This window comes from Eubalaena glacialis, chromosome 7 (assembly GCF_028564815.1).
Source record: "Eubalaena glacialis isolate mEubGla1 chromosome 7, mEubGla1.1.hap2.+ XY, whole genome shotgun sequence".
Classification (NCBI taxonomy): Eukaryota; Metazoa; Chordata; class Mammalia; order Artiodactyla; family Balaenidae; genus Eubalaena; species Eubalaena glacialis.
The window spans coordinates 32,756,787-32,781,893 of NC_083722.1; the positions used below are offsets into that span (position 1 = coordinate 32,756,787).

General features: G+C 50.8%; 1 protein-coding gene and 1 pseudogene across 1 annotated transcript in view; both read right to left on the bottom strand.

Moving 5' to 3' along the window:
* The window catches only part of PTK7 (protein tyrosine kinase 7 (inactive)), a 59,317-nt gene that overhangs the window by 17,953 nt on the left and 16,257 nt on the right, over window positions 1-25,107 (bottom strand). Inside the window, exons 2-7 of the mRNA XM_061196182.1 lie at window positions 5,367-5,654; window positions 4,876-4,978; window positions 4,322-4,512; window positions 4,076-4,226; window positions 2,933-3,081; window positions 2,417-2,683 (exon numbers count right to left, since the gene is read on the bottom strand). Coding sequence (XP_061052165.1) covers window positions 2,417-2,683; window positions 2,933-3,081; window positions 4,076-4,226; window positions 4,322-4,512; window positions 4,876-4,978; window positions 5,367-5,654 — 1,149 coding nt within the window. The remainder of the gene's footprint in view (window positions 1-2,416; window positions 2,684-2,932; window positions 3,082-4,075; window positions 4,227-4,321; window positions 4,513-4,875; window positions 4,979-5,366; window positions 5,655-25,107) is intronic.
* LOC133094888 (large ribosomal subunit protein uL10-like) lies at window positions 18,260-19,213 on the bottom strand (annotated as a pseudogene).

The window sequence follows — 25,107 nt, forward strand, 5'->3', positions numbered from 1 at the left end:
CTCCACCGCTACCACCTCTGTTCAAGCCTCTTAAACACCTCCCCTAGATGATTACAGTCATCTATTAACTGGTTTCCTGTTTAGACTCTTGCCCCTAACAGTCTAGTCTTCTCAGAATAGCCAGAGTCACCTTCTGAAAATGTCACTCTCACACTTAATCCCTGCAAGGACTTCTCATCCTCTGACTTGGTGGGGCAGACTTTGCAAAGATGGCTTTAAACAGTCCTCCCATCTCTTGCTTCTCTTTGTAATGTGACGTTGCCACTTTCCCATCAAGAGGCAGGGTCTATTTCTCTACTGCCTGGAATCTGGGTGGCCTGTGACTTGCCCTGTCCAATGGAATATAGTGGACAATGTCTAAGCTAATGCCTTGAGAAGGCTTGCAGCATCCACTTTTGCACTCTTGGAACCCAGCCTCCACGTGAGAAGCCTGAGCTAGTCTGTTGGAGTGGCCGTGTGGAAGGGAACCAAGGCACCCTGGTCGATATCCTCCCTCAACTGCCAGACTGAGCAAGGCACCTGAGGGAGGACATCAGGGAACAGCCAGCCACCAGCTGACGTATCAGCTGCCGCCAATAGCACATGGAGCTGAACCATACCCACAGAATCAATCATGAGCAAATCAGTGGCTATTGTTTCAAGTTTTGGACTGGTTTGTTACACAGCAGTAGACAACTGGTACACTTGTATTACAAGCAAAAGTCCTTACCATGTTCTTACAAAGCTTCATATGATCTAATCTCTACCTCTCAGACAACCTCAACCACACTCACCATCACTTATTCAACACAAGCCACACAGGCTACTGCTGTCCCTTCAATTTACAAGCCCATTTTTTGCTCCGGGCCCGTCCACGTGGTTCCCTCTTTAATTTAAGCATCAGCTCAAATACCACCTTCTAAAGAAGTCTTCTCTAAACTCCCCCTGGCCCTCATGCCGTCTCTCTGTCACTTACCCTATTTTATTTTTCTTCATGGCTCTGCTGCCACCTAAAATCATGTATTTGTTCATTCAACTGTTTTCCTTGTTTGCTTTGTTGCTCCTATTAGACTACGAACTCCACAAGGGGAAGGATTTTTGTCTGCTTTGTTTATTGCTGCATTCCCAGTACTGGGAGCAGTGCCTAGCACAAAGAAGGCACTCGATAAATCTGTTGATGGAATGCAGGGATGGAGTCCTCCCTCCTCCGGACTGTACCCCCTACCCCTTCGCACCAGTCCAGCCCTGCGTGCGTCACGTACTCTAACTCCACAGGCCTTCTTCTCAGGGAGCAGTGCAGGCACAGGGCACTGTTGGTGCCTGTCAAAAGACTGATCAAAGCCAGCACTCCCACCTCCAGCACGCATATGCCTCACTTGGAGCATTTGTTAGACACTCTTTGGGCCCACCCCCAGAGAGGCTGGGGGCAGGAGATGTGGAGTGTGGTCCCAGATTCTGCATTTTTAAAAGCATCCCCAATAAAACAGGTGAACAACAGACCCCGACTGGAGAAAGGCTGATCATGGCTGCTTGCATTTGTCTGCATGTCGCTGTGGAAGTGTCCTGAGCGCATGTTACCTGGGTGCTGCAGCTTCCCACCTGAACCAGGTACCTGAGCACGAAAGCGCATGTCTCCTAGGTTTTAGTATCTTAATGGGAATAATACCATCACAACTTACAAGTGTACAAAGCTCTTTTCATGTTTGAAATCTTGCTGAATTTTTGCAATTTACCTACTTGGAAAGATGCAGAGGTAAATGGAAGAAGCAGGTTGCAAAATGGTATGTGTGTGTGTATGAATTTGTCTCAGATATCCTTTTAAATTATCACAAACATTTGACACAGGCATGGTGTAAATAAGTAAATCTCTATGCCTGTAGCAAGGGTATATAGGTCTTTATCATTTATTTCACAAGTCATATGTTCACTGTAGAAATCTGGAAAGTATAACAACAAATAAAATAATTACTACATATAACTCCGACACATCACCTTCCCAAAAAAGAAAAGGAAAAATCTTTTTTATCTACTTCACTGATCTTTCTGGCCATCTAGTAGGGAAGGTAGTGAGTTATTAAGCCCTATTTTATGGATGAGGAAACTGACCCCTGGCAAGGCAGGTGACTTTCTACCCATGGTCATTCCATGCACTGGGGACAGAGTGGGACCTGGGTCTCAAGACTCCCACTCCGTTGCTTTGTCCTCTGCAGCCAGAGGACCACTTTTCTGGCACCCCAACCTCTGTGCCTGGCTCGCCACTGTCCACTCCAATATCACCTCCCAGCGGCTGACTGGTTCCCAAGCCAGCAGGGCTCAGAGCTGAGGCGGGGCCTCAGGTGAGCGCCAGGGAAGCCTCTATCCATCACACCCAGAGCCCAAGACCTCCTGGGACCTGGGCTCCCTTCCTCGCCTCGCCCTTCAGGGCAAAGGTGCTCACTGGCCACGGTGACGTTGACATCCTGTCTCCGCCAACCAGCCAGGTTGGCCGCATGGCAGGTATAGACACCAGCATCGCTCTCAGCAGTGCTGGCAAACACCAGCTCATGGCCCTGCTGGTAGACTCTGCCGTGGGCAGGCAGACGGGCTCCCGCGTACTCCCACCACACACTGGGCTCCGGCAGACCCTGGGGGGGCGGGCAGGCCACACGCTCCTCGCTGCCAGCCGTGAACACCCGTGGCTCAAATGGTGGCATATCTTCAATCTCTGCAGGGATGGGAGCAGACAGCCTGGTTATTGTGGGGCCCAGGGTACCTCATGTTCTCCCGCAGCAAGCCTTGCCCTTTCCAGCACGAGCCCTCCCCGTGACCTCCAGCATTTCCTCTTCCAACCCCAGCATCCTCTTCCTCCCTCTGCCCTCCAAGCTGCTCTGAGTGGAAACAGGAGCCTAAATCTCTACATGCCCACAACGTTTAAGGCGGCTCCCACCTTGGCACCCCAGACCCAGGGACCCACCTGCCAGGTGGAGAGTGGCCTCCAGGATGACAGGAGGGCCCCTCTGGCCCTGGCCTACGCAGCGGTAGACCCCTGCATTGCGCGGCCGGACCTGGGTCAGCAGCAGGGACCCGTTGGCAAACACCGTGGCTCTGCGAACGTGCGGGGGTCTGTGGAGGGGAGAGAGTGCTATTTGAAAGGAGTGGCCCACAGGCCTCCTTCTGGAGAGCAGCCAGTGGAACCCCATCCTGCACAGGTCAGATATGCAGGAAGGAATCAACCAGGAACAGGGCAGAGAGAAGGAAGCCAACACGCCACGCCGGTGTGTGTGTGTGCGCCTGTGTGTGCACATGTGTGCGTGCGCTTGTTCGTGTGTATGTGGAGGTGTGTATTCTAATTACAAGAGATGCAGCTTTGGGGCAGCCAGGCGAGCAGCAGTGCAAGTGGGAGGCAGCAAGCAATCAATGTGGAGACAGAGGGGCCACCTTCCCGCTGAGTCAAGATACGCCTGCTGGTAAAGCAGCAGCTCCAGCACCAGGAGTCCCTCAGACGCACCAGATGGACTACTGATGATGTCCTCAGGGCTGCAGCCAGGCGGGATCCCAGCCCACAGCCTAGGGAGCCACACCTCCAAAGGACCATGGCCACACCTGGCACCACACAGTTGCTCTCTGCTCTCATAGGGCCTGGATGAGGACAGAAGTCCCTATAGAGGCCCTGACACCTCCCAGCACCTTCTGGTAATGTTTGCTTCTTCCAAAAAATGTGCGTGTGCGTGCATGTGTGTAAGTAAGGTATCCTTGCCCTCCGGGATCTTCCTGTCCAGACTGTGATCCCCCAGGTCCCCTGTGTCCCTCCATCCTTGGGTCTCTACAACCCCATCCCAGAAGACCCATGTGGGCAGAAAGGGAGGGGAGAAAGTAGCAGAGCCATCGCTGGCTCACATAGTGTGTCTGTGGGAACTGGAAAAAGATGCCCTTCCTGGAGACCCTTCCCTTTGTTGGACTCATTTTGTAACAGGAAGACATTCTACTGCCATCTACTGGAAAGTCGAAGTAATACATGTATAGATCTATGATACCTGTGATAAGAACTTCATTCCCTTTTAGAGAACGATATACAACTTTTATCACCATACTGGAAAGCTGCTGCCAGATGCCTTACCGGCTGCGGTTAGTGATGGGAGTGTCATCCTCAAAGACCCACTGCAGGCTTGGGGGCGGGTGGGCTGAGAACTGACAGTGGAACATGGCCTCCTCATTCCTTGCCACTACCACGTCCTGGGGAGCCAGTTCCACCCTGGCAAAGCTCTCATCTGGGGTGAGGGAGGCACAGACACATGAGTAGGCAAGGTGGGGAGGCCCCTCCCCCATCCCCAACTCACCTTCTCCATCCCCACCCCAGGCTCACCAGCAATGCTCAAGGTGAAGTTCTGGCTGCTGCAGGCCTGGCCAAAGGCATTGTGGGCACAGCAGGAGTAGATGCCACTGTGCTCAGGGCCGGCCGGCCGGAGGGTCAGGTTCTTCTCCTTACTGCTGACCGTGTGGTTGCTCTGACCATCAGACAGGGCGCTCCCATCTTGGAACCACTGGTAGGTGGGCCTGAGGGGCCGAGGGGGTCAGCAGCAGGGGGGCAGGGGGTTCTCAGGTGGCCGGTAGGGAGGGCCAGAATCAGAGGGTCAGGGCTGGACCCCTCAGTTTACAAATGGGGAAACTGAGGCCTGGAGAGGGACCGTGACTTGCACAAAGGCACACAATTCAGGGGCAGAATCTGGCTGAGATTCTAGATTTCCCAGCTCCCAGAATCCAGGATCGCTCCACAGCACAATGCTGCCTCTTCTCTGGTGACCAGGGCCCAGTGTGGAGCAGCATGGGGCAGGGGCGGTGGCAGAGTCCACAGTTTGGGGAGACAGCTCTGTCAGTCCAGAATAACCCTTTCCCTCCCCATCTTCAACGTCTCCTTACCGAGGGTGCCCATCAATGTGACAACGCAGCATGACCTGGGTCTGTGGCTGGATCTCGGCTTCCGAGGCTGGATGCTTCAGGACCACGGGACCGGACTCAATCCCTGGAGCAGAGGCCATGGTTGCAGAGTGAGGGGCGGGGCAGAGCAAGGGTGAGAAAGCAGAGGAGAAGGAGGACAAGCAGGAAACGATGGAACCTGGAGGCTCTGGAGCCAAGAGACACTGGGCCACACTGCCTCACTGCTCCTGCCATTTGCAAAAGTATCCGGCAGATCAATGGGTTCAAGACTTGAAGGGGAAAAAAAATAAATTCTGGAAAAATTAAAACTTTTTAACTTCCTCTTATCCACACAAGCAGAGAGCTGACCCCAATTGCATTCTCCCTGCCCCATTCAACGGGAAATGGGAGAAGCTGAGGCAAAGGAGGAGTCCCGCAGGGCTCAGGAGTTGAGGGTCTAGAGGGAGGGGGCGGGCACAGCCCCCGGCTCTCACATTTGATGTTGAAGGAGGCATTGGCACTGCGGGCCTCCTCTCCGGTGGCATCATCCCGAGCCACGCACTGGAAGGCTCCCGAGTCCTGCAGCCGGTCCACAGCTGCGAAGCTCAGGCTGCTGCCCTGGGCGAAGCGCCGCTCGGTGTCCTCGACAGGGGCCCCATCCAACAGCCAGTACACGTGCACTGGGCCTGGGGCCTCGACCTCACAGCGGAGCAGCGCCCGGCGCCCCTGCAGCGCATCCTGGGAGGATGGCTCCTTGATGAAGACAATGGTTGCCTGGGCACCTGCAGATGGGGAACACGGGAGAGGCAGGGTCAGGGGGAGCTGCAGCCACTGTTCTAACACAGGTCACCCACTGTCCTGTGCACAGGAGACGTCCAATAAGTGCAAGTGAGAAGGATCATGAGACCACAATTGCCAAGTGTCCACTGAGGAACGTTTACACTGTGCTGGGCGCTCCGCAGGATACAAAGATGCAGTACCCTCCAGGACGCTAGTCTGGAGGCGGACACAGGATAAGGCAAAGCTCGTGCCAAATGAATGATGTGGGCAGTCAGTGCCTCTAGAACACCGAAGAGGGAGGGAGCCCCAAGGACTAGGGGAAGGAGGGGATTAATGCCACATGGGACACTCCCTAGAGGAAGAGGGCCTTGGAGCTGCGGGACCAGATCATAGGAAATGCCAGACCAAGGAGCGGGGAACATTAGCAAGCAACCCTCCCACCATCTTCAGAATGCAGGACACTGATCAAAGTTAAATCATGATCCAAATAGCTTCTTGGAAGGATTACTGGCATTCACATACCCGCTGAGGGTCCAGCATCAGAGGTGGCCACAGGTCAGGGAGGCGACTTTGAATCCCATCCACAGACCGCTCTGCAGCCCAGCATTCCCCAGGGGCGTCTTTGGGAGAACCCATCCCATCACAGAAGCCAATATTCTCTTGAACTCGCATTATTCCCAAAGACATGCCAGGGCCACCCCCACGTCCTTCTCTCCATCCCTAAGGATCCGTCTGTGGCCAAGGCTGGCTCTTCTGTGCTAGGTGAGAGGTGAGCTAAGTGGTCCCAGGTTTTCACCTGAATCCACTCCCCCTCCTGCATGGCTACAGTTCAGCTCTGGCAGGGGTCAGGGGGGCACCCTCGGAGGAAGGGGCCCTGCAATCAAAGGTGGAACTGTAGCCAAACAAAGGGGAGAGTGAAGAGCCTGTGCAGAGCGGCAGATGGGCTGGGGAGGCGGAGGGCAGGGCCAGGCAGGTGGCATAGTTACCAAGCAGAAATGATACACTGGGCTTTGTTCCTGGTCCGCGTGGGCGCCCTGCAGAGGCCCGGAGCTGCGGAGCCCGGGACACCAGCCGCCTGGGGAGTTTGGGGTGGGGGGGGCCGGTGATGGCACAGAGGAGGATGTGCTGCCCCTCCAGGAAGAAGCAACAAGCCACCTGGGGCTGCTATGTGAAGAAGCAGGCTCTGCCTCTGGCCAAACTGGGCCCAGCAAGGGCAGGAAGGAAGAGGCTAATGGGGTCCTGCCCATCCCATCCCAAACCACTGGAGACTGATCTTGGCCCAAAGAGCACCCTTCCAAGTCCCTGGGCGGAGCGGGGAGAGGGGGGTTTGGTTCTTTAGGGCACAAGAGCCTGTCTCCTCATAAAGTCAGTTTCAAGACAAGTTCAGGATCCCCCAGGGCTGGGTCCAGAGGAGGGGCTGACCCGATGTTGGTCCACTTTCCAGCATTCCAGAGGGGCCGGCCCGCAAGACACAAAGAGCTGAAAGGGGCTTGGAGCTCCCGCATTACTTCTCATTGGGTTCCTGCTGGCTCTCTGGATGGGACAATTCTCCACCACGCTGGGCTACCCCACCCACTGTGCAAGTTAGCAAATCTGCACCCAGTCACCCTAACAACCCAAACACCCCCGCTGTCTTCCAATCTCTGCACAGGAGTGCGGTCCTGCCCCCGCTGAGCAACGTGGTACAACCCCTGTGTAGTACAGATAGGTGGGTCAACTGAGGTCCAGAGAGATGAAGGGATTTGCCCGAGATCAAACAGCTAATTTGTGGCAGAGCCAGGACCATGACCCAAGGAGGCCAACTCCATACCCCACGCTCTTCCCAGCCCCGCCCAGGAACTCAAAACCAATCCTGGAAGTATCTGATCTCAGAATGGGTCTCACTCCCCGCAGCCAGGTAGCCAGATGGACACACCTCCTGCAAACAACGCCAGGCTCACAAAGGCACTCAGCGAACACTAGCTGAACTGAGGTGACCTCAGAGGAAGTGTGGGGCAAGAGCTGGCGGACACACGCGCGTCCGGAACACTTCCCGACCCCCACTCCTGACACAGATGGGCAGCCTCGTGCCGAGGCCTCAGCGGGCCTCTGCAAACGTGACTCACCCAAATCTTGGGACCCTCGACCCAGAACCAAAGATGCTCATCAAAGACCAGAGAGAGGTCATCCGCCTCAAAGTGTAGATGACTCCCCACTTCGCAGCTCAGCTTCTCCAGACACAGTGGGGGCCAGGAGTCTCGTCAACACACAGGAGCGTTAGTTAAGCGTTTGCAGTCAGGTCCGACTCGATCCTGACCATCACACTCAGTGTGCCTGACCTTGCGTAAGGAACACAGACCATGCCCCAGCTTCCTCTGCCTCTCCCATGAGGCTGTCATGACCCGAAAACGCAGTAACACGTGTGAAGTGCCTTGGATGAGCTCGCTCGGCGGGCGGCTACCGTGATCCTTACCACTATCACCCATCCTGCCCAAGGACTCGAGTTTTAGGGATATTAGAAAGCTCCCCCCATGCAAGGCCCAGCACCATCTCAGACCCCAGATGGGAAGGGATAATCAGGTGGGGGGTAGGATGGAGGGAAAGGGGCTGTGGGGTTGCAGGAACCACAGACCACTTGCCACAGAAACCTGAGCTGGGAGAAGAGATGGCATGACTCAGAGGGACCCCAGCTCAGCCTCCTGCATCCCGTCCTGTCCCGGGGCTGGAGCTGCAGGAGCTGTGGTGAGACGCTGCATTCCCAGACTGCCACTCAGAGCCCCCACCGCACCCCCAAGACAGGGCCTGGGAAACATCAAAGCCGGCCCCGCGGGGCCCTCTGTCCTGACGTCAGCTCACAGCAGGTCCTGGTTAGTGCTTGGCTGGGGCAGACTTTAGATGTTACAAAAGGCAGGGAGGGCAGCCACCAGGCCTCCTCTAAGACCCCAGCCCCTGCTCTGAGCCCACACCCCTGGCCACCAGGCTTCTCACGCAGGAGCCTGGCCCAGTGCTGTGGCACCCACATTTACTGTGCCCAGTCTGGCCGTCTGCATGGTCTGCAGGAGAGGCTGGTCTGTTGTTTTGTTTGAGGGGAAACGGGCAGACCGAGGAGCCCCTGGCAGAAATGCCAGACTCCAGACAGGGAGGGGCTGGGAAGTGAGGGACTCTTCAGAAGCTTCGGCTGAATGACAGAGAAGGAGGAAGGCTCTGGGGATCGAGGTGGTACCTGCCTCGAGGTGGCACAGTCCCCTGCACTTCCCTGTCCCTGCACCACCTGACTTGAGGATGCCCCCAGGGCTGTGGTCCGGGGAAGGCCCGCTCTGGAAGCACACCGGTCCTGGGCTTCCCAAAGCCACCCCCCTTTCAGAGTCCGGTCCTCCGTGCATCATACCTTCTACACCCAGGCCCTCACGGAACACCTGGCCCACGTGCCCCTCAAGGAAGCCGCTCAGCATAGCAGCAGCCAGTGGCCCTGCCACTCCCTAGCAATGCCACCTCCGCTGGCCTCTCCCTTGACGTGAAATGAGGACCCCAAGCCTACCACTCAGGCTGTGTGAGGCTAAGTGGGTTCATAAACGCAAAGCCTATAGCACAGTCCGGAGCACACGGAGGGCATGGTGGGCTCAAGAAGCACTGGCACCATGACCGGCAGGCAGAGTCATCTGCCCACATCAGGCACGACCCCAACAGAGCTGGCGCTGCAAATACCCAATAAGGACATTTTCCAAGCCATTTCCTTGGCTCCTCAACAGCCATCTATATGCAGACACTCACTCTGCCTGCGCCCTGGCCCCTGGCCCCAGCCCCCTGAGAAAGGGCTGTGTGGGCAGCAGCCCAACTCCCGCTCCCCACCCGCCAGCAAGCGTCTGGTCTGGTGCCCGCCTTCCTTGATGCTCTCTGGGCTCCAGGCCCAGTCGACCCACGTGTATATACGTGTGCATCTGCGCACACACATGTGTAAACATGATTTTATGGAGAGCAGAGAGCAGCAGGAAGTTTTTCTGCTCTGATAATTTCAGCTACTTCGGTCCAAGTAACCATCTGGGCCACTCAACTACCTGTCTCCCAGAGACTAGTCCTCTTGGTCTTGGAAAGACAACCCCTGAATCTGTACAGGTCCCAGAACCTGCCAAACCTGACCAGCTGATTCCATCTACCTTCTCTCCCTCCTACTAAAGAAATTCCATCCTTCGGACAGCTGCCTTGGGACCAGGTAGAGGTACCAAGATGACCCTGGGTGGCCCTGGCATGGGCATTCTGCACGGATGTGTGTAATCACGAGTGACTGTGACCTTTCTCACGCACGAGGCCAACCAGCCACAGGCAGGAAGCTGACTCCTCCATACCCAAGACTCAGTCCCTGGTTCCAGGGCCCACGTCCCTGTGGGGACATCCTGCCTCCCAGATGACCTCGAGAGCACAGGCCAAGACAGCTCCTATTGGGCATATGGTCCCCTGAGGGAGAGGTTTGCCAACTTCCTGTGCCCCATCTGGGGCGACAGCATCAGGACACAGGCCAGGAGAGACAGCCCTCAACCCGAGAGGCACAAATGCTCTGTTCCAGGAAAGAGAGCAGCCCCAGGCCTCCTCACCCACACGAGGATGGCCCTGCTCACAGGTCCCCTCCATGTGGAAACTCTAAGGACACCAAATGAGAGGCCCCAGGGGTACCAGGGTCCCTGCCCCACTTCTCCTCCCCAAGGGGCCAATGCACCACAGGCCCTTGGCCTTCAGGGTCTAACTGGTGCACTTTCAGTTGCTCTGGGACACTCCAAGGGTCCACGACTCATAGGCACGCGTCATTTTTTTGAGGAACAAATCTCAGTCTCTGTAAGAACAAGTCGTTTGCATGAACAGCAAGCCCAGTCATCTCCCCAGTTCACCTGGGCCGGCAGGAACACAAAAGGCTGCAGTGGGGTTTGTGAATCTGGGGATCTGGAATGTCCCCCACCACCACCACCAGTCCACCACCAATATACCACATGTGGTTTTAGCACCAACAACCCTGTTTGATGATAAGCCCCAGAAAATCAGGGTTCAGAGGGTTGCTGAAAATCCACCACAGCTGACTCAGAGACCCAGAGGCAGAGCACAAAGTTCTAGCTGCCCCCCTCCTCGGCCCCATCTCCCGAGTGTCTACAGAAGGCCCCAGGTTCGCTGACAGCAGCCCCGCATCCCTCCACAAGCCATCACAGCCCTCGCTTGGAGCCATGCGGGAGGGAACAGAGCCAGGGACCCAGCTGAGTTTTCCTGTCCTGGGATTTAACTGTAAATATCTGGAGAGGCTCCCACATCCGGATTAGAGAAACAGAACAAAATCACCAGGGATTAGCACAGAAACAACCTAGCGGGCCAGCTCTTCTACCTTAGATGAAAACCACAATTCAGCCCTGCCCGGCCCACTCCTGGGAGGCCCTGGAGGGGGAAGATCAACCTCTGACGGCAGAAGCGGGTCCTCGTGTCCAGTATCATGCAGCATCCGAGCCCAGAGGGGCAGATACACCGGTTGGGAGATGTGCTTTAAGAAGCTCCTCAGCCAGCAGCCACACCACCTGACCCTCCCTCCAGCTTGTCTTCTGCTGGGGCTCAGAGGGCCATACCTAGGACACATCTCTCGCCCTTAGTAACCCTCAGATGGCTGCGATGTCTCCAAGGAAGCGGCAATAAATTAAAAGCTCAGCCAGAGTGAGGTGGTGTGATCAGGCAGAAGGAACATGGGGTAGAGAGACCTGGGTTCTAGTCTCGATACAATCCCTAACAAGTAGGGTGACCCTGACCAACCACCACCCGCCACCAGGTAGTTTTATTATATGTAAAATTAGAGAACTGAAAGGATGTGACTGGACAGTCACCAAGACCTAGTCCTGGATTCGCTGGCACTGAGCCTCAGAGGCAGTTACAGAAACAAAGGGCTCCCTCCCCAGAGTCCCCTTCCTGCCCCCCAGCCTCCAGCTGCACAGCCGGCCCCTAAAGCCCACGCACCACATGTAGGGCCAGCCCCGGGAGGGATTAAAAGTGATGCTATAAATGGCAGGTGTGCAGTTAGAGGCAGCTGGGAGTTGCAAACTGGGACCCAGCATCACTGCTGAAGAGCTACTCCCATTCCCGCGGCTAAGCTTGCATCCTGCCTCCCCAGGAGATCCCACCTCTGCCTCGGCCACACACTTGCACTGACAGCTCACTGCCCGTGACACCCCTGATATGCCCGCCTGTGCTGTGACCAAGAGCCATATCTTCCAAGCTAGACTGCAAGCTCAAGGTGAGCTTGAACGGGCACCTTCTATGCCCATTCTCAGCTCCAAGGAGAGAGAGAGACAGCAGCCAGCTGTCTCCTGAAGACGCCAGTGAGCGGCCTGCAGAAATAATCTACATTGCGGGGAAGGCAATGGGGCTGCTGGACCACGAGACTGGGAAATGAGCCAGGAGCTCAGGCCCAGGAAGACTTTAGGGATGCTCAGATGGTGTGCTCAGGGACCCCAGAGGGGTCAGAGTCCGCTCCTCATCATCCAGAGAAGATGGAAAGGGACTCGCTGCAGGTTCCACAGCCATTCATTAGGGGGGCCCAGACCCAGGCCCCAACCAGGTCTTCCTCCCAGGTGCAGTGGGGAGGGGCCCAGGGACACCACAGCAAGAACAGTGCCAGGGTGAGCCTGGGGGTGAGCTTCCCACGGTCTTTCTTGTGCAAGCAGAGGGCAAACTAAATGACAGTCTGGAGACTGGTTGGACCTGACTTCATCTATTAATTTTCAAGACAGGCTCAGAAAACTCTGGGAGACCGTTTTCTGAGCTCTTTTTACTCATCTCTGAGGCACACACCCTAAACTCCCTATGCAGGGAGAACATGATTCCCTGTCCTTTAGGTGGAGTGGCCTCAACTCCACTCAATGAGGGAAAATCCTCCCTGGCTCCTAAAGACGGTAAAATATCCCTTCGGCCTGTTCTGTCCAATATGGCAGCCACTAGCCACATGGGGCTATTCAAATGTAACTTAATTAAAATGAAACAAAACTGAAAACTCATTGCCTCTGTTCCACTGGCCATATTTTTAGTGCTCGGGAGCCGCATGTGGCTAGCGGCCACCGTACTGAACAGCGCCAATGTAGAACAGTTCTGTCCCCACAAAAAGTTCCATCAGTCAGCGCTGCCTTAGCTACTCTGACCGTCTGCTTCTTGCCGGCCCTTATTACATGGACGCGTTATTTCTCATCTAAAGAACCCTCCACACGGACCAGCCTCATTTCACAGAGGAGGAAACTGGGGTCAAGGCTATCCTAGTAATGGCGGGGTCGGGAACTGCCCCTGGATCTGTCTGGCTCCCACATCTGTGTTCTTTCCACGCTGCCACGCTGGCTGCTCTTCATTTCTTTCACTTTATTCCCTTTTATCCAAGTCTCCCCAACAACCATTCTGTCCTGTTTAAGGTAGATCCTCTCTTTGTATGTGCTCTGGTCAAATGTGATTGCTGTTTCGTGTGAGGCTATTTTTAACCCATATAAATGGTCTTGCATTATCTTTCATTCTGCCTCTCACTTTATTCCATTTAGCACGTTTTGAAGTGCCTTCCCTGTGGCCATCACCTACATCCTGCTGTTTTTCCCAGTAGAAGAACATACTGTTGGGTCTGGGGAAGCAAGAAGAAAATGAAATTTTTGAAAACAAGTTAAGGGGCTGAACATAGCTGCCCACAGTTTGAAAATCAGTCTTTGAGCCTACACCCTCCTCTCTGTCTGCCCCGGCACCCTGCCCGGGCCTCCAGCACTGCACCTAGCCTCATGCTGTGCCCCCGCACGCATATGGGTATCAGCAGAGCCTGGGGAAACACGCATGCAGGCACACACCCCCAGCTTCTCCCGTGCCCCTTGCTCCTCCCACCAAACCCCAAAAGTGACAAAAGAGGTTGGCCCTCAGCTGGTTCCAAAGGGATAAGAGAAAGAGGCAGTCTCATACTTTTATATTTAGAAGTGCTCTGCAAACCACTTCCTGGAGCAGACAAGAGTGGGGAATGTGAGGACATCGCTTTGCTATGTGTGATGTGGAAAGCACGAGCCACCCAGGGCCTGCAGCAATGGGCTGCATGTACCACACACCCGATGACACGCAGCGATGCCGAACACATGTGCAGATGAACGCAGCCTTCGGCAGCCTGGCCATCCCCGCGGGGCCAGGGCACAAGGCAGGGCCCAGGAGTCGGAGCCGGACACCGTCCTCCAAGTGCCCCTCTCCCAGCCTTCCTTTCTTTCCTTCTCCACCTGTCTGACCAACAGCTGCTTCTGGAAACCAACCCTTCTCTCCAGGGAAAGGGTTGCTCCAGGCTTTAAGCCTCAATCTGAAACACAAAGAGAAGAATCCAGACTGAAGGAGGCAATTTGGAAGAGCCAGTGTCTTCAAGAGGCAAGGGTGCCCTCCTCACCTCTGGGCTGCTGGGGAGGGGTGTGGGGGGCAGGATTTTGCACAGTGCCCACTGCCTTCTTCTGAAGGTAGACCTGCTGCTGCCATCAAAGTCCCTCCCCTCAGCCACCTCTGCTACCACGTGTGGCTGGAAAAATGTCGGAGGGGGAAGCTATCTGGAGGTGGGGATCGACTATTGTGGCCATGGTCACTGCTCCAACATCACTCAGATGTAGCTGATGCTTGCCCAGTTGGGGGAGGGCATGGTCAGGGGACAGATAGGGGGAGGGGAAGGCAGGACAGCTGCTTAATTAGAGTCAAAGCATCAGACATTTCCTAGACTCCTTATAAACTTCACTTTACAGCTTAAAATATAAACTCTCTAGTAAGACAAAACCAATTTTATTCTTTTATTTCTTAATTGCATCACTGACGATTTGCTCCTTTATTTTTTAAAAGAAAATAACCAAAAAAGAGTCGTTTTTGAAAAATCAGCTGTTCTGAAAAAGCATTCTGGCTAAAGATGGCAAAATATGTATTTCAATCTCCAAATCAGTAACAACAGATGAAAAAAATACAATCTGATGAATAACAGACAGAAACAATTCCTTGTAAGTTATTTTTAAAAGCACCAAAAACTTGCAACACATTACCAGATGCTTAAAGCCTAGGGATAACTGACTTTTGGGGGCCGGGGGGCGGGGTGGTGTTATAAAACATAAAGCACACACAAATAGCTGAAGAAAAAAAAAGCCCCTAAGAGTGGCTGATGCAATAACTGAATAGCCAAAAAAATGACAAAGACCTAAAGTTTATTTTATGCCTACTCTGTCGATCTTGAAGTCAGGGTCTGGAAGGTACCAAGATCTGGCTTCACTTAAGTCTGGAACTGGCTGTCCCTCCATCCCAGGAGGTGCCTCTTACAGGCCTCTAAAGTCACGCAGAGAGAAAGAGAGAGAGAGAAGCAGACACTGATGGAGAAAGACAGAGGGAGACAGGAAGATGAGAAAAACGGGGCTGGGGGGAGATTGATGGTGTGGGCGGGGGAAGGGAGGGAGGAGCAGAGGAAGGGAGGGAGGGGGGAGGGACGGGGACAGAGAGACACAGAGACCCAGATCAACAGACAGAGAGACACGGACAGAGACAAACTGAGACACAGAGAGTAACATACAGTCCTAGAGAGACCCAGAGAAAGGGACAAGAAAAACAAAGACCCAGAGCACACATACGTGCACACACACACGTAAGCACACAAAAGGCTCCCCATGCCTGTAGAGCAGCCCCCAGCCCCACATTGACCCCAGCTTCACCCCCCCACCCCCGGCCAAGTAAACCCCCCACAGGACTTTCCCTGCATCTCTAGTAGGGAGGGTCCTCCCCACTCCCTCCTGCCACCCAACCCAGTGGCCACAGGGACTCCAAACTCAGAGAGTCCCTGGCTACAGGCCACGGGGTTGCCCAGTGTAACACTAGACACGGAAGGTTACAGCAAACCTGTAGCTGGGAGACCGGGGGAGTGAGAGGAGTCGGGAGGGACTCTAGATACACCCGATTCAGACCAGATTCAGACCACTCATCGTGGAGAGCCTCAAATTAGAGGCTCCTGGTAAATAATTCACCAGGAAAAATATACAGTACCTTCCCTGGGCTCATCCATTATTCACCAAGATAAATGTACCATACTGTTACACTTCCTGACATCTAAAAATGGTCTGAGCCATTAGGCCAGGAGCAAGAAGACAGCAGGGCACTTTCTACCCAACTCTTCCAGAACCCCTGACCCAGCAGTCCTGGTGCTCCTGGAACACACTCTGCTGCTCCTCACACAAGGGCAAAGAAGTCAACTTCCAGAAACGGCCAGCCTGGGCTCAGACCATGAGATCCCGAGAGCAGGCCCGCCTCCACAGCCCTCAGGAGCCCAGGCAAGTCCTAAGTAAGACCCCCCCTGTTCACCAGACCCCGGAGGGGTCAGCCCTCTCAAAGGGAAAAGGCAACCACTGTCTGTACCTGTCTAAGAGCAATTCTGCTCCTAGGAGGTTCAAAGAGTTTGACTTTGATGCCAAATGAGTGTCACCTACAGAAAGACCTGCATCTGACTTGCACAGACGGCTCTGAGCAAATCACTCTGTCCTTCAGGCCTCAGTTTCCCCATCTGTAAAGCTAGCTGCTCCTTATCCTGCAGGGACGAAATGCCCCCTGGGAAGTCTGAAGAGCTGCACCACTTTAAGGCCCTGGCTCACAGTGTACAGGCAGGACGGAGATGCGACAAGAGCTCAGAGTCTGGAGTCAGACTGTCTGCACTTCAATTCTCCTCTCCCACTTACCGAGCATATGACCTTGGGCAAGCTGTTTATCCTCTCGGTGTCTCCGTTTCTGTAGCTATAAAATGGTGCTAATAACAGTATCTACCTCCTAGGCTTGCGAAAAGTAAATTCACATGTTAACCAATGTAGCGTGTTTGGAACAGTGCCCGGCACGTATTAAGTATCATGTGAGTTTGGGCTCTTAGCCATTCTTGCTCATCATTATTACGTTCGAGATTTTTTTTTTAATCTTTTAAGGGCCTCCGTCCCATGACAACCACCTCTTACCCAGTGTAGGCCTTGGTCGGCATCCCTCTCACGCAGACCATTTGGAGCTGCTGACTGCCCTGTTTGACTCGCCACCCACTCAATCTCTGCCATGTGGGTGTGTAGGTTCTGAACAGACCCTGGGGTCCAAAACTGTCCCACGGCTGCCCCATGGAGCCTTGGAGCCGGCGGGTCACTTAAGTGGGGCTCCACAGGGAAGCAGCTGACTGCTAGGACCTCTGCGCTCTCTGGCCCACTGCCCCGGGAACCTCCAGGCAGTGCCCAGATTAGCAGTTGCTCATCGTTTCAGTCACTCCCCCACCTTCAATATGAAGAAGAGTCAGAGCGAGTCTGTCTGGGTGAAAATGGATCCAGACCATGTTGGAATGAGGCAGGCCTCTGGCCTCAAGGGGACCCAACGGTAGTTAGGTAAGGACAGCACAGTGAATGTTTAGATGCCAACTAATGCCTGGAGATAACTCTTAGGGTTCAGCTTTCTGATCCCGTAAGTCCCCAATGAGAGAGGACTGGAAAATTCTTTGCTTTATAAAGGAAAATATCTGACTACATAAAACAGAAGTTGTAAACAACTCTCAATGGCAAACGACCGATTAGGAAAATGGTTTCTAGCAATTGACAGAAGAGGGGCTGCTGGCCTTGATACACAGTTACAAATCAATCATAATAACTACTAAAATTCTAATAGTAACGTGGTCAAAACAGCATGTCTTCTCAAAACAAATATAAATGATTAATAAATATAAGAAAACATTCCAATGCACCAGTAACCTAATGAATGCAAATTGGAACATAAATGCAAATAAGAAATGCAAATCATTCTGCCCTATCAAATGAACGCCAAGTTTTTAAAATCACACTCAACACTGGTTGAGTATATGGAGAAAATGGTCCTCATGCTTTGCAGATGGGAGTGTAAATGATAATAATGTCCTTCTGGAAAGTGGTTTGGTAATATTGTACCAATATCCTAAAAAATTCATGCCCTTCTTCCTTGGAGAAGTACCTGATTCCAGGTCTGGGCAGGAAATGTGCCAGATGAACCTGGAACATCTTATCATACAAGGAAATGAGCAAAGGGCCACATCAAAGGTTCAGGGCCAGCTTGAAGAGGCTCCTGCGAGGCCAAGAAGGGACCTTTTAAGCTTCATAAGGGTAAGAACCACATGGCCTTAACACACTGGTAAGTTTAAAATCTGTGAGTTCATAATGCTGTTTAAAAAAAAAGAGCCCAGAGGGGAGGGATAAATTGGGAGACTGGGATTGACATATACACACTACCATATATAAAATAGATAACTAATGAGAACCTACTGTATAGCACAGAGAAGTCTACTCAGTACTCTGTAATAGCCTACATGGGAAAAGAATCTAAAAAAAGAGTGGATATGTATATGTATAACTGATTCACTTTGCTGTACTCCTAAAACTAACACAACATTGTAAATCAACTATACTCCAATAAAAATTTTTTAAAAAGACACCGGTAATGCCAAATCGTAAGAATTAAAAAATTAAAAATTAAAAAAATGTTTTTAAAATTAAAAAAAAAAGAGCCCAAAGCCCTCCACCGGTCACTTTTGAAGGATGCTAGAAAACCAACTCATTATTTTATTTTATTTTATTTTATTTTTTGGTAAGAGACGTAAGCCACCTTTATTTCCTTGTTTCACAAATAAAGCCGGCTGAGTTGGCTGCTTTTTGGTGATTAGTCAGAGACCAAATCCCATATACTCATCCGACTCCTCCGACTCTTCCTTTGCTTCAACCTTGGCTGGGGCTGCAACTGCAGCAGCAGGAGCAACAGTGGTGGCAGCAGCCACAAATGCAGATGGATCAGCCAAGAAGGCCTTGACCTTTTCAGCAAGTGGGAAGGTGTAATCAGTCTCCACAGACAAAGCCAGGACCCATTTGTACTCACTGATGATAGAATGGGGTACAGATGCAACAGTTGGGTAACCAATCTGCAGACATACGCTGGCAACATTGTGGACACCCTCCAGGAAGCGAGAATGTAGAGTTTCCTCTGTGATGTCAAGCACTTCAGGGTTACAGATGCTGCCATTGTCAAACACCTGCTGGATGACCAGCCCAAAGGAGAAGGGGGAGATGTTCAGCAACGTGGCTTCACTGGTTCCCAATTTGTCTCCAGTCTTAATCAGCTGCACATCACTCAGGATTTCGATGGTGCCCCTGGAGATTTTAGTGTCATGCCTAAAGCCTGGAAGAAGGAGGTCTTCTCGGGGCCCAGACCAGTGTTCTGGACCAGCACAGTGACTTTGCAGGGCGGCAGCCGGCACGTCATTGGCCAGCAGCATGTCCCTGATCTCAATGAGGTCCTCCTTGGTGAACACAAGGCCCACGTTCCCCCGGATGTGAGGCAATGGTTTCTCCAAAGCTGGGTTGTTTCCCAGATGCCCTCGGATCACCTTGTGCATCATCGTGTTCTTGCCCATCAGCACCACAGCCTTCCCGCGGAGGGACATGCGGATCTGCTGCATCTGCTTGGAGCCCACATTGTCTGCCCCCACAATGAAGCATTTCGGATAATCATCCAGAAGTTGGATAATCTTAAGGAAGTAGTTGGACTTCCAGGTTGCCCTGGGCATCACGGCGGTGCGTCAGGGATTGCCACGCAGGGTTTAAAGACGATGTCACTCACTCGAGGAGGCCTGGCGAGAGGCTCATTATTTTAAAAACTGGTCAAGAAGCATTTACTTTCCCTTTCGTGAACAGCTATACCTCAGGGTAACCAAACAGTTAATAAGGGGCGGTTTATCTTTATAGAAGTTTCCAGCTGATAAATAGAATATCACCATTTTATAGCCCCTAATGAAATACTGGATCTAGCAATGATTACTGACGGCTGCTAATTCCAGATAGACAACCAGATGTTATGTGCCTACTGAGAAAGTATACCTGGGAAAAAAAAAAAAATCAAATCTGACCCTGACGAAGCCTCCAGATCTATGTTTCATTATTAAAAAGAAGCTCTCTATGGGACTTCCCTGGTGGCGCAGTAGTTAAGAATCCGCCTGCCAATGCAGGGGACAAGGGTTCAAGCCCTGCTCCGGGAAGATCCCACATGTCACGGAGCAACTAAGCCCGTGCACCACAACTACTGAGCCTGCGCTCTAGAGCCCGCAAGCCACAACTACTGGGCCCGCGTGCTGCAGCTACTGAAGACCGCGCGGCTAGAGCCCACGCTCCTCAACAAGGGAAGCCACCGCAATGAGAAGCCCATGCACCACAACGAAGAGCAGCCCCCGCTCGCCCCAACTGGAGAAAGCTCACACGCAGCAACGAAGACCCAAAGTAGACAAAAGTAAATAAATAAATTTATTTAAAAAAAAGAAGCTCTCTAGAAGGAATTTGGAAAACAAGGGCTGAAATAGTTAACTGTGAATGCACATTCTTCTGTTGCTCCCACAAACGGTTATTAAGACCTAATATTGCTGTTGTTAACGTTTCGTGCGCTTCCACCATCTTCTCCACCAGATTCTCAGCTCCCTGAGGTCAGGGACTGGACGTGCACTCTTCCATCCCCTCCACTCTGGACACCTTGCCCATCGGAGGAGCTTGGGAAATACCAGCTGATCTGTGGTGGGTTCACCGGCCCCTGCATGATGTGGATCCAAACAGAGTTGAGCCCAATATGGGATCCTGGTCGGCAATTACATTATCATTATTAATTCAACAAACATTTATTTAATGCCTACCATGTGCCAAGTACTCTGCAAGACACTGGGGACGGAGAGAGAAAAATACAATTACTGCCTTTAAGTATCTCTGTTTAGTGGGGGAGTCAGACAAGTAAACATATAATTACAACAGCAAAGGCTTACTGACCGCTTACTACGGTACCAGCCACTATTGCGAGAGCTTTAACCCCATTGTTAATGCTTACAACCACCCAGTGAGGTAGGTACTATGACCCCCGTTATGCAGATGAGGAAACTGAGGCACAGAAAGGTAAAGCCACTTGCTCAAGGTAACACAGCTAGTAAGTGACAAATGCAGGATTCAAATCTCCGGTCCTCTGGCTCCAAAGGAAAACCTATCATAATCACTAGGCTTTACCGCATTATCACACAGCATGATGGGTGGGTGCACGATGCGTGGGTGCACAAGGCAGGCTTTTAACTCAGAGTGAGGGTATAAGGGGGCAGAGAAGCATCCTGGAAGAAGGCTCTTCAAAACAAGATTTTAAGAAGGAACGGGGCTTGGGGACTTCCCTGGCAGTCCAGTGGTTAAGACTCTGCAATTCCAATGCAGGGGGCACGAGTTCAATCCCTGGTCAAGGAACTAATATCCCACATGCCACACAGCGTGGCCAAAAAATAAAAAAATTAAAAAAAAAAAAAAAAAGAAGGAACGGGGCTTGGCAAATAGAAAAAGCAGCACAAAAACAAAACACGAACTCAGGGTAATTCCGGATGCTCAGAGTTTAAGGGATGATGAGGGGGAACACAGCAAAAGGCCATTAGGACACTGGTTTGTGAGGGGTGGAGCAGGCAAAGGAGGTGAAATCCAAGTTTACCCGGCTTAGGCTGTCCCCGGACAAAAATAAATCACCAACACAGTGAGCCCCTGTTTCCAAGGAGGTGGTTGTTAGGTTAGAAAATGGCCTGAAGAAGCTCTTTGTCACGGAGAGAGCAGCAGGTACATTCACAGAAGGCATGATTATGGGATAATGTCATACCTGGTCTATTAGTTTCCTAGGGCTGCTGTAACAAATCACCACAGCTGGGTGGCTTAAAACAACAGAAGCTTATTCTCTCATAATTAAGGAGGCCAGAGTCCAAAATCAAGGTGTCGGCAGGGCTGGTTCCTTCTGGAGGCTCTGGGAAGAGTCCGTTCCACGCCTCTCTCCCAGCTTCTGGTGGTTGCAGGCAATCCTTGGTGCTCCTTGGCTTGTGGCTGCATCACTCCAAGCTCTGCCTCCGTCATCACGTGACCTTCTTCCCTCTGTGCACAACTGTGTCTCTTCTCTTCTTGTAAGGACACCACCAGTCACATAGGATTAGAGCCCACCTTAATGATGTCTCTTTACTTGACTACATCTGCAAAGGCCCTATTTCCAAATAAGGTCATGGTCACAGGTCCCAGGGCTTAGGACTTGAACATATCCTTTTAGGAGACACCATTCAACCTATTAACACCTGCTATTCTGCAAACTGCTTTTTTTGCCCTACAGCTAACCACAGGTATTTTTCCGTGTCTGTTCACATGGTTCTGGCCCATTCATTTCAACCACCGTATATTATTTCACTGTATCGGTGACCCAAAATCTATTTGTCTAACACCCTAATCATGGACATTCAGATGGTTTTCAATTTTTTGCCATTACAAACAATGCCCCAACTGAATCTCTCTGTACAGGCACCTATGCACATTGGTAATGGGAATGTTTCTTGTAGTATGACTTCCTAGAAACAGGACTCCCCCTGGACCAAAGAGAATACAATTTCAGGGCTTTGATAAATGACAAATTGCTCTTTAAAAAGGCTGTACCAATTTATGCTTCCTTACCAACACTGATACTTATTAATCTTTGCCAATTTGAGAGACGTAAAATAATCCTTTGTTTTATTCTGCAACTCATTTAAGACATTTAGTCTGTTCTTAACAACATAAAGCTATCTTTTGTATGTTCACTGGTTAGCTGAATTTTCTATTCAACTTCTTTGTCTACCTTTTTCCTTGTTTATTTTTACTGTTATCTTTTTCTTATTAATTTGTAATCAATAAGATCACTAATATAAGGCCTTTTCTGCATTACATGTCACACTTTTCCCCCTGAGAATGGTCATTAAGTTACTGAATGCCTACTAAGTGCCAGGCATTGTTCTAAGTGTTGGGAATACAGCAGTGAACAGGGCAGTGAGGGTTCCTGTTCTCAAATGTTACTTAACTACTCAGAAGAAAATGTGTTTGCACAGGATTTGGGCTTGGAAATAGATAGGAAGTGAATTTTCACCCTTGGGTGCAAAGCTGTCTTGGAATTCATTTAAATACTGTCCTGTTTTGCTTCGAGAGCCTTTTAGGGGGAAATCTACTCTGTTCTCCAGGTGTCCTGGAAGCACCCACAAAGGAGCAGTGTGGTTAGTGAAGGTGGAAGCAGGAATAGCTGACAGCTGTGCCCTTTCCTTGAAAGGAAGAGCCACACCCCAGGCACCCACACCCCCTAGAAGTCCAGGGCCTTCAACAATTAAGCCCCGGTGAGCTCAGAGAGCAAAGGAAGTTTTAAGGAGGAATAACTCTTCCCCATTTCAGTGGAGGGGGTACCACTGGAGTCTCACTCCACCTCCTCCCAGAAGTTCCAGGGAGGCGTGATGTCTCACTGAGTATGTTTGGCTCTGATCCTTCCTCTCCTGCCCACTTGGGGGAGGGGGAATATACCCCCTGCAGATACACACACACACACACACACACACACACACACACACACACACACACCCTAATTCAGGGATGAATCAGACAAGCTTATCCTGTTCAGATTACAACCTTGTTCCTCAACCTAGCCTTTATCTATAATAAAGGTGATACACTAATTTCCATCTGTCTAATTCCTGTCTGTCTTTCTTTCCTCCCTGCATCCACTGGTTTAAAATTCAGAGGAGAGAAGGGTGTTATTTACTGACTCCTTCAACATACAGTTTCCATTCTATTGATTTACGCCTGCGTATTTTATGGGTTTTCTTGTTGTTGTTGATTTTGTGAATGGGATAAACGTTTCCATTGTATTTTCTAAAAGGTTACTTGTTGATAACAAGTGAAACTTCTGGGTTTTGTGTAGTTTTGTATTTGGCCAAATGACTCAACTCTCTTACTGATTCTAATGGTTTTCAGTTGATACTTGGGTTTCACATGTAAAAAAAATGGCACCACCTGCAAAGAGCATTAACTTTATTTTGACTTTCGTTTTCTTACAGTATTATTTCAGCTACAATTTCCAGAATAATGTTAAATAGTAGAGACTTTATTATTTTAATGTAGTGACTTCTTTAAAGAGAACAGCATTATAATTTCATTTTTTTTAATTTATTTATTATTTCTTTATTTTTTGGCTGCGTTGGGTCTTTGCTGCTGCACGCGGGCTTTCCCTAGTTGCGGCGAGTGGGGGCTACTCTTCGTTTCGGTGCGCGGGCTTCTCATTGCGGTGACTTCCCTTGTTTCCGAGTACAGGCTCTAGGCGCGTGGGCTTCAGTAGTTGCAGCATGCGGGCTCAATAGTTGTGGCTTGCAGGCTCTTGAGTGCAGGCTCAATAGTTGCGGCGCACGGGCGTAGTTGCTCCGCCGCACATGGGATCTTCCCGGACCAGGGCTCGAACCCGTGTTCCCTGCATTGGCAGGAGGATTCTTAACCACTGTGCCACCAGGGAAGTCCCTATAATTTCATTTTAAAATACGTTAGCTGTTGTTTAAGATTTAAAAAAAACAGGAATGGATGTTAATTCATATCTAATGTCATTTTCATATCTACTGAGATAACTGTGTGACTCCCTGACTTCTTATTTTGATGAATTACATTAAATTAAACCATCCATGCCATTTTGGAGTAAATCCTAATTATTTATGGTACATTATCTTTAACATAGTATTTGCCAGTATTTTCTTTAGACTTTCATACCAATATTTCTAAGTAGTGTATTTTCCTCTTCCGCACTGTCAGTCAGCATTTGAGATCAAGGTCATATCAACTTTGTGACATGCACGGGGTGGCCATCCATCTGTTCCTTGGCTCTGTGACTGCCTGTAAAGCACTACAAGGCTCTATTTTCTACATTTTTCAAAATTTCCCCTTAAGGCCCTCTGATACAACAGTTTGGTGGGGGGTGTTTTGTTTTCTCACTATCTTTCAATTGTTTTTAATAGTTACTGGTCTAGTTAGTCATCCTAATGGCTCATTACATTTCAATAATTTATAATCTCCTAGCATCGATTTCTTAGCACAGCATTGAACATGGTAACCCTTGATAACTTAAAAAATCTTTCCCATGGCAATTACCACAACTGTAATTATTAGTACACATTTTCATAAGCCCTCCATCTCATTCCCTGCTCTAAGTCCCCGGAATCTACCAGGTACCTAGTATGTTGAAATTGGCCTCAAGAAATTGTTGTGAGGCCAGGAATGAGGTTAAAGCTTCTTTTTCCTTTCTTGCTTTGCTTATTGACCATTTCTCTCCTTTTCTTGACTGCATTTGCCAAAGTTTTGTTTCTTTTATTGTTTTCTGAACCAATGGAACTTACCAATTCTATGTTTTTTCATTTCAAATTTATTAATTTCAAAGCTGTACTCAGAAAATTAATAACCTTAAAATTCTTTCCTAAATAAAAGGTGAAATAAATTAAGCTATTGGTCTAAAGTTAAAAAAAGAATAAAATGAACTCTGTCCGTATTTTAGGTCTGTCTCATGTAAAGAACATGAAACTTTTCTAACTCAATTTTGTCTTACCTCTGTGGGAGACATATTCCACTGAAGTTTATCATACTAACT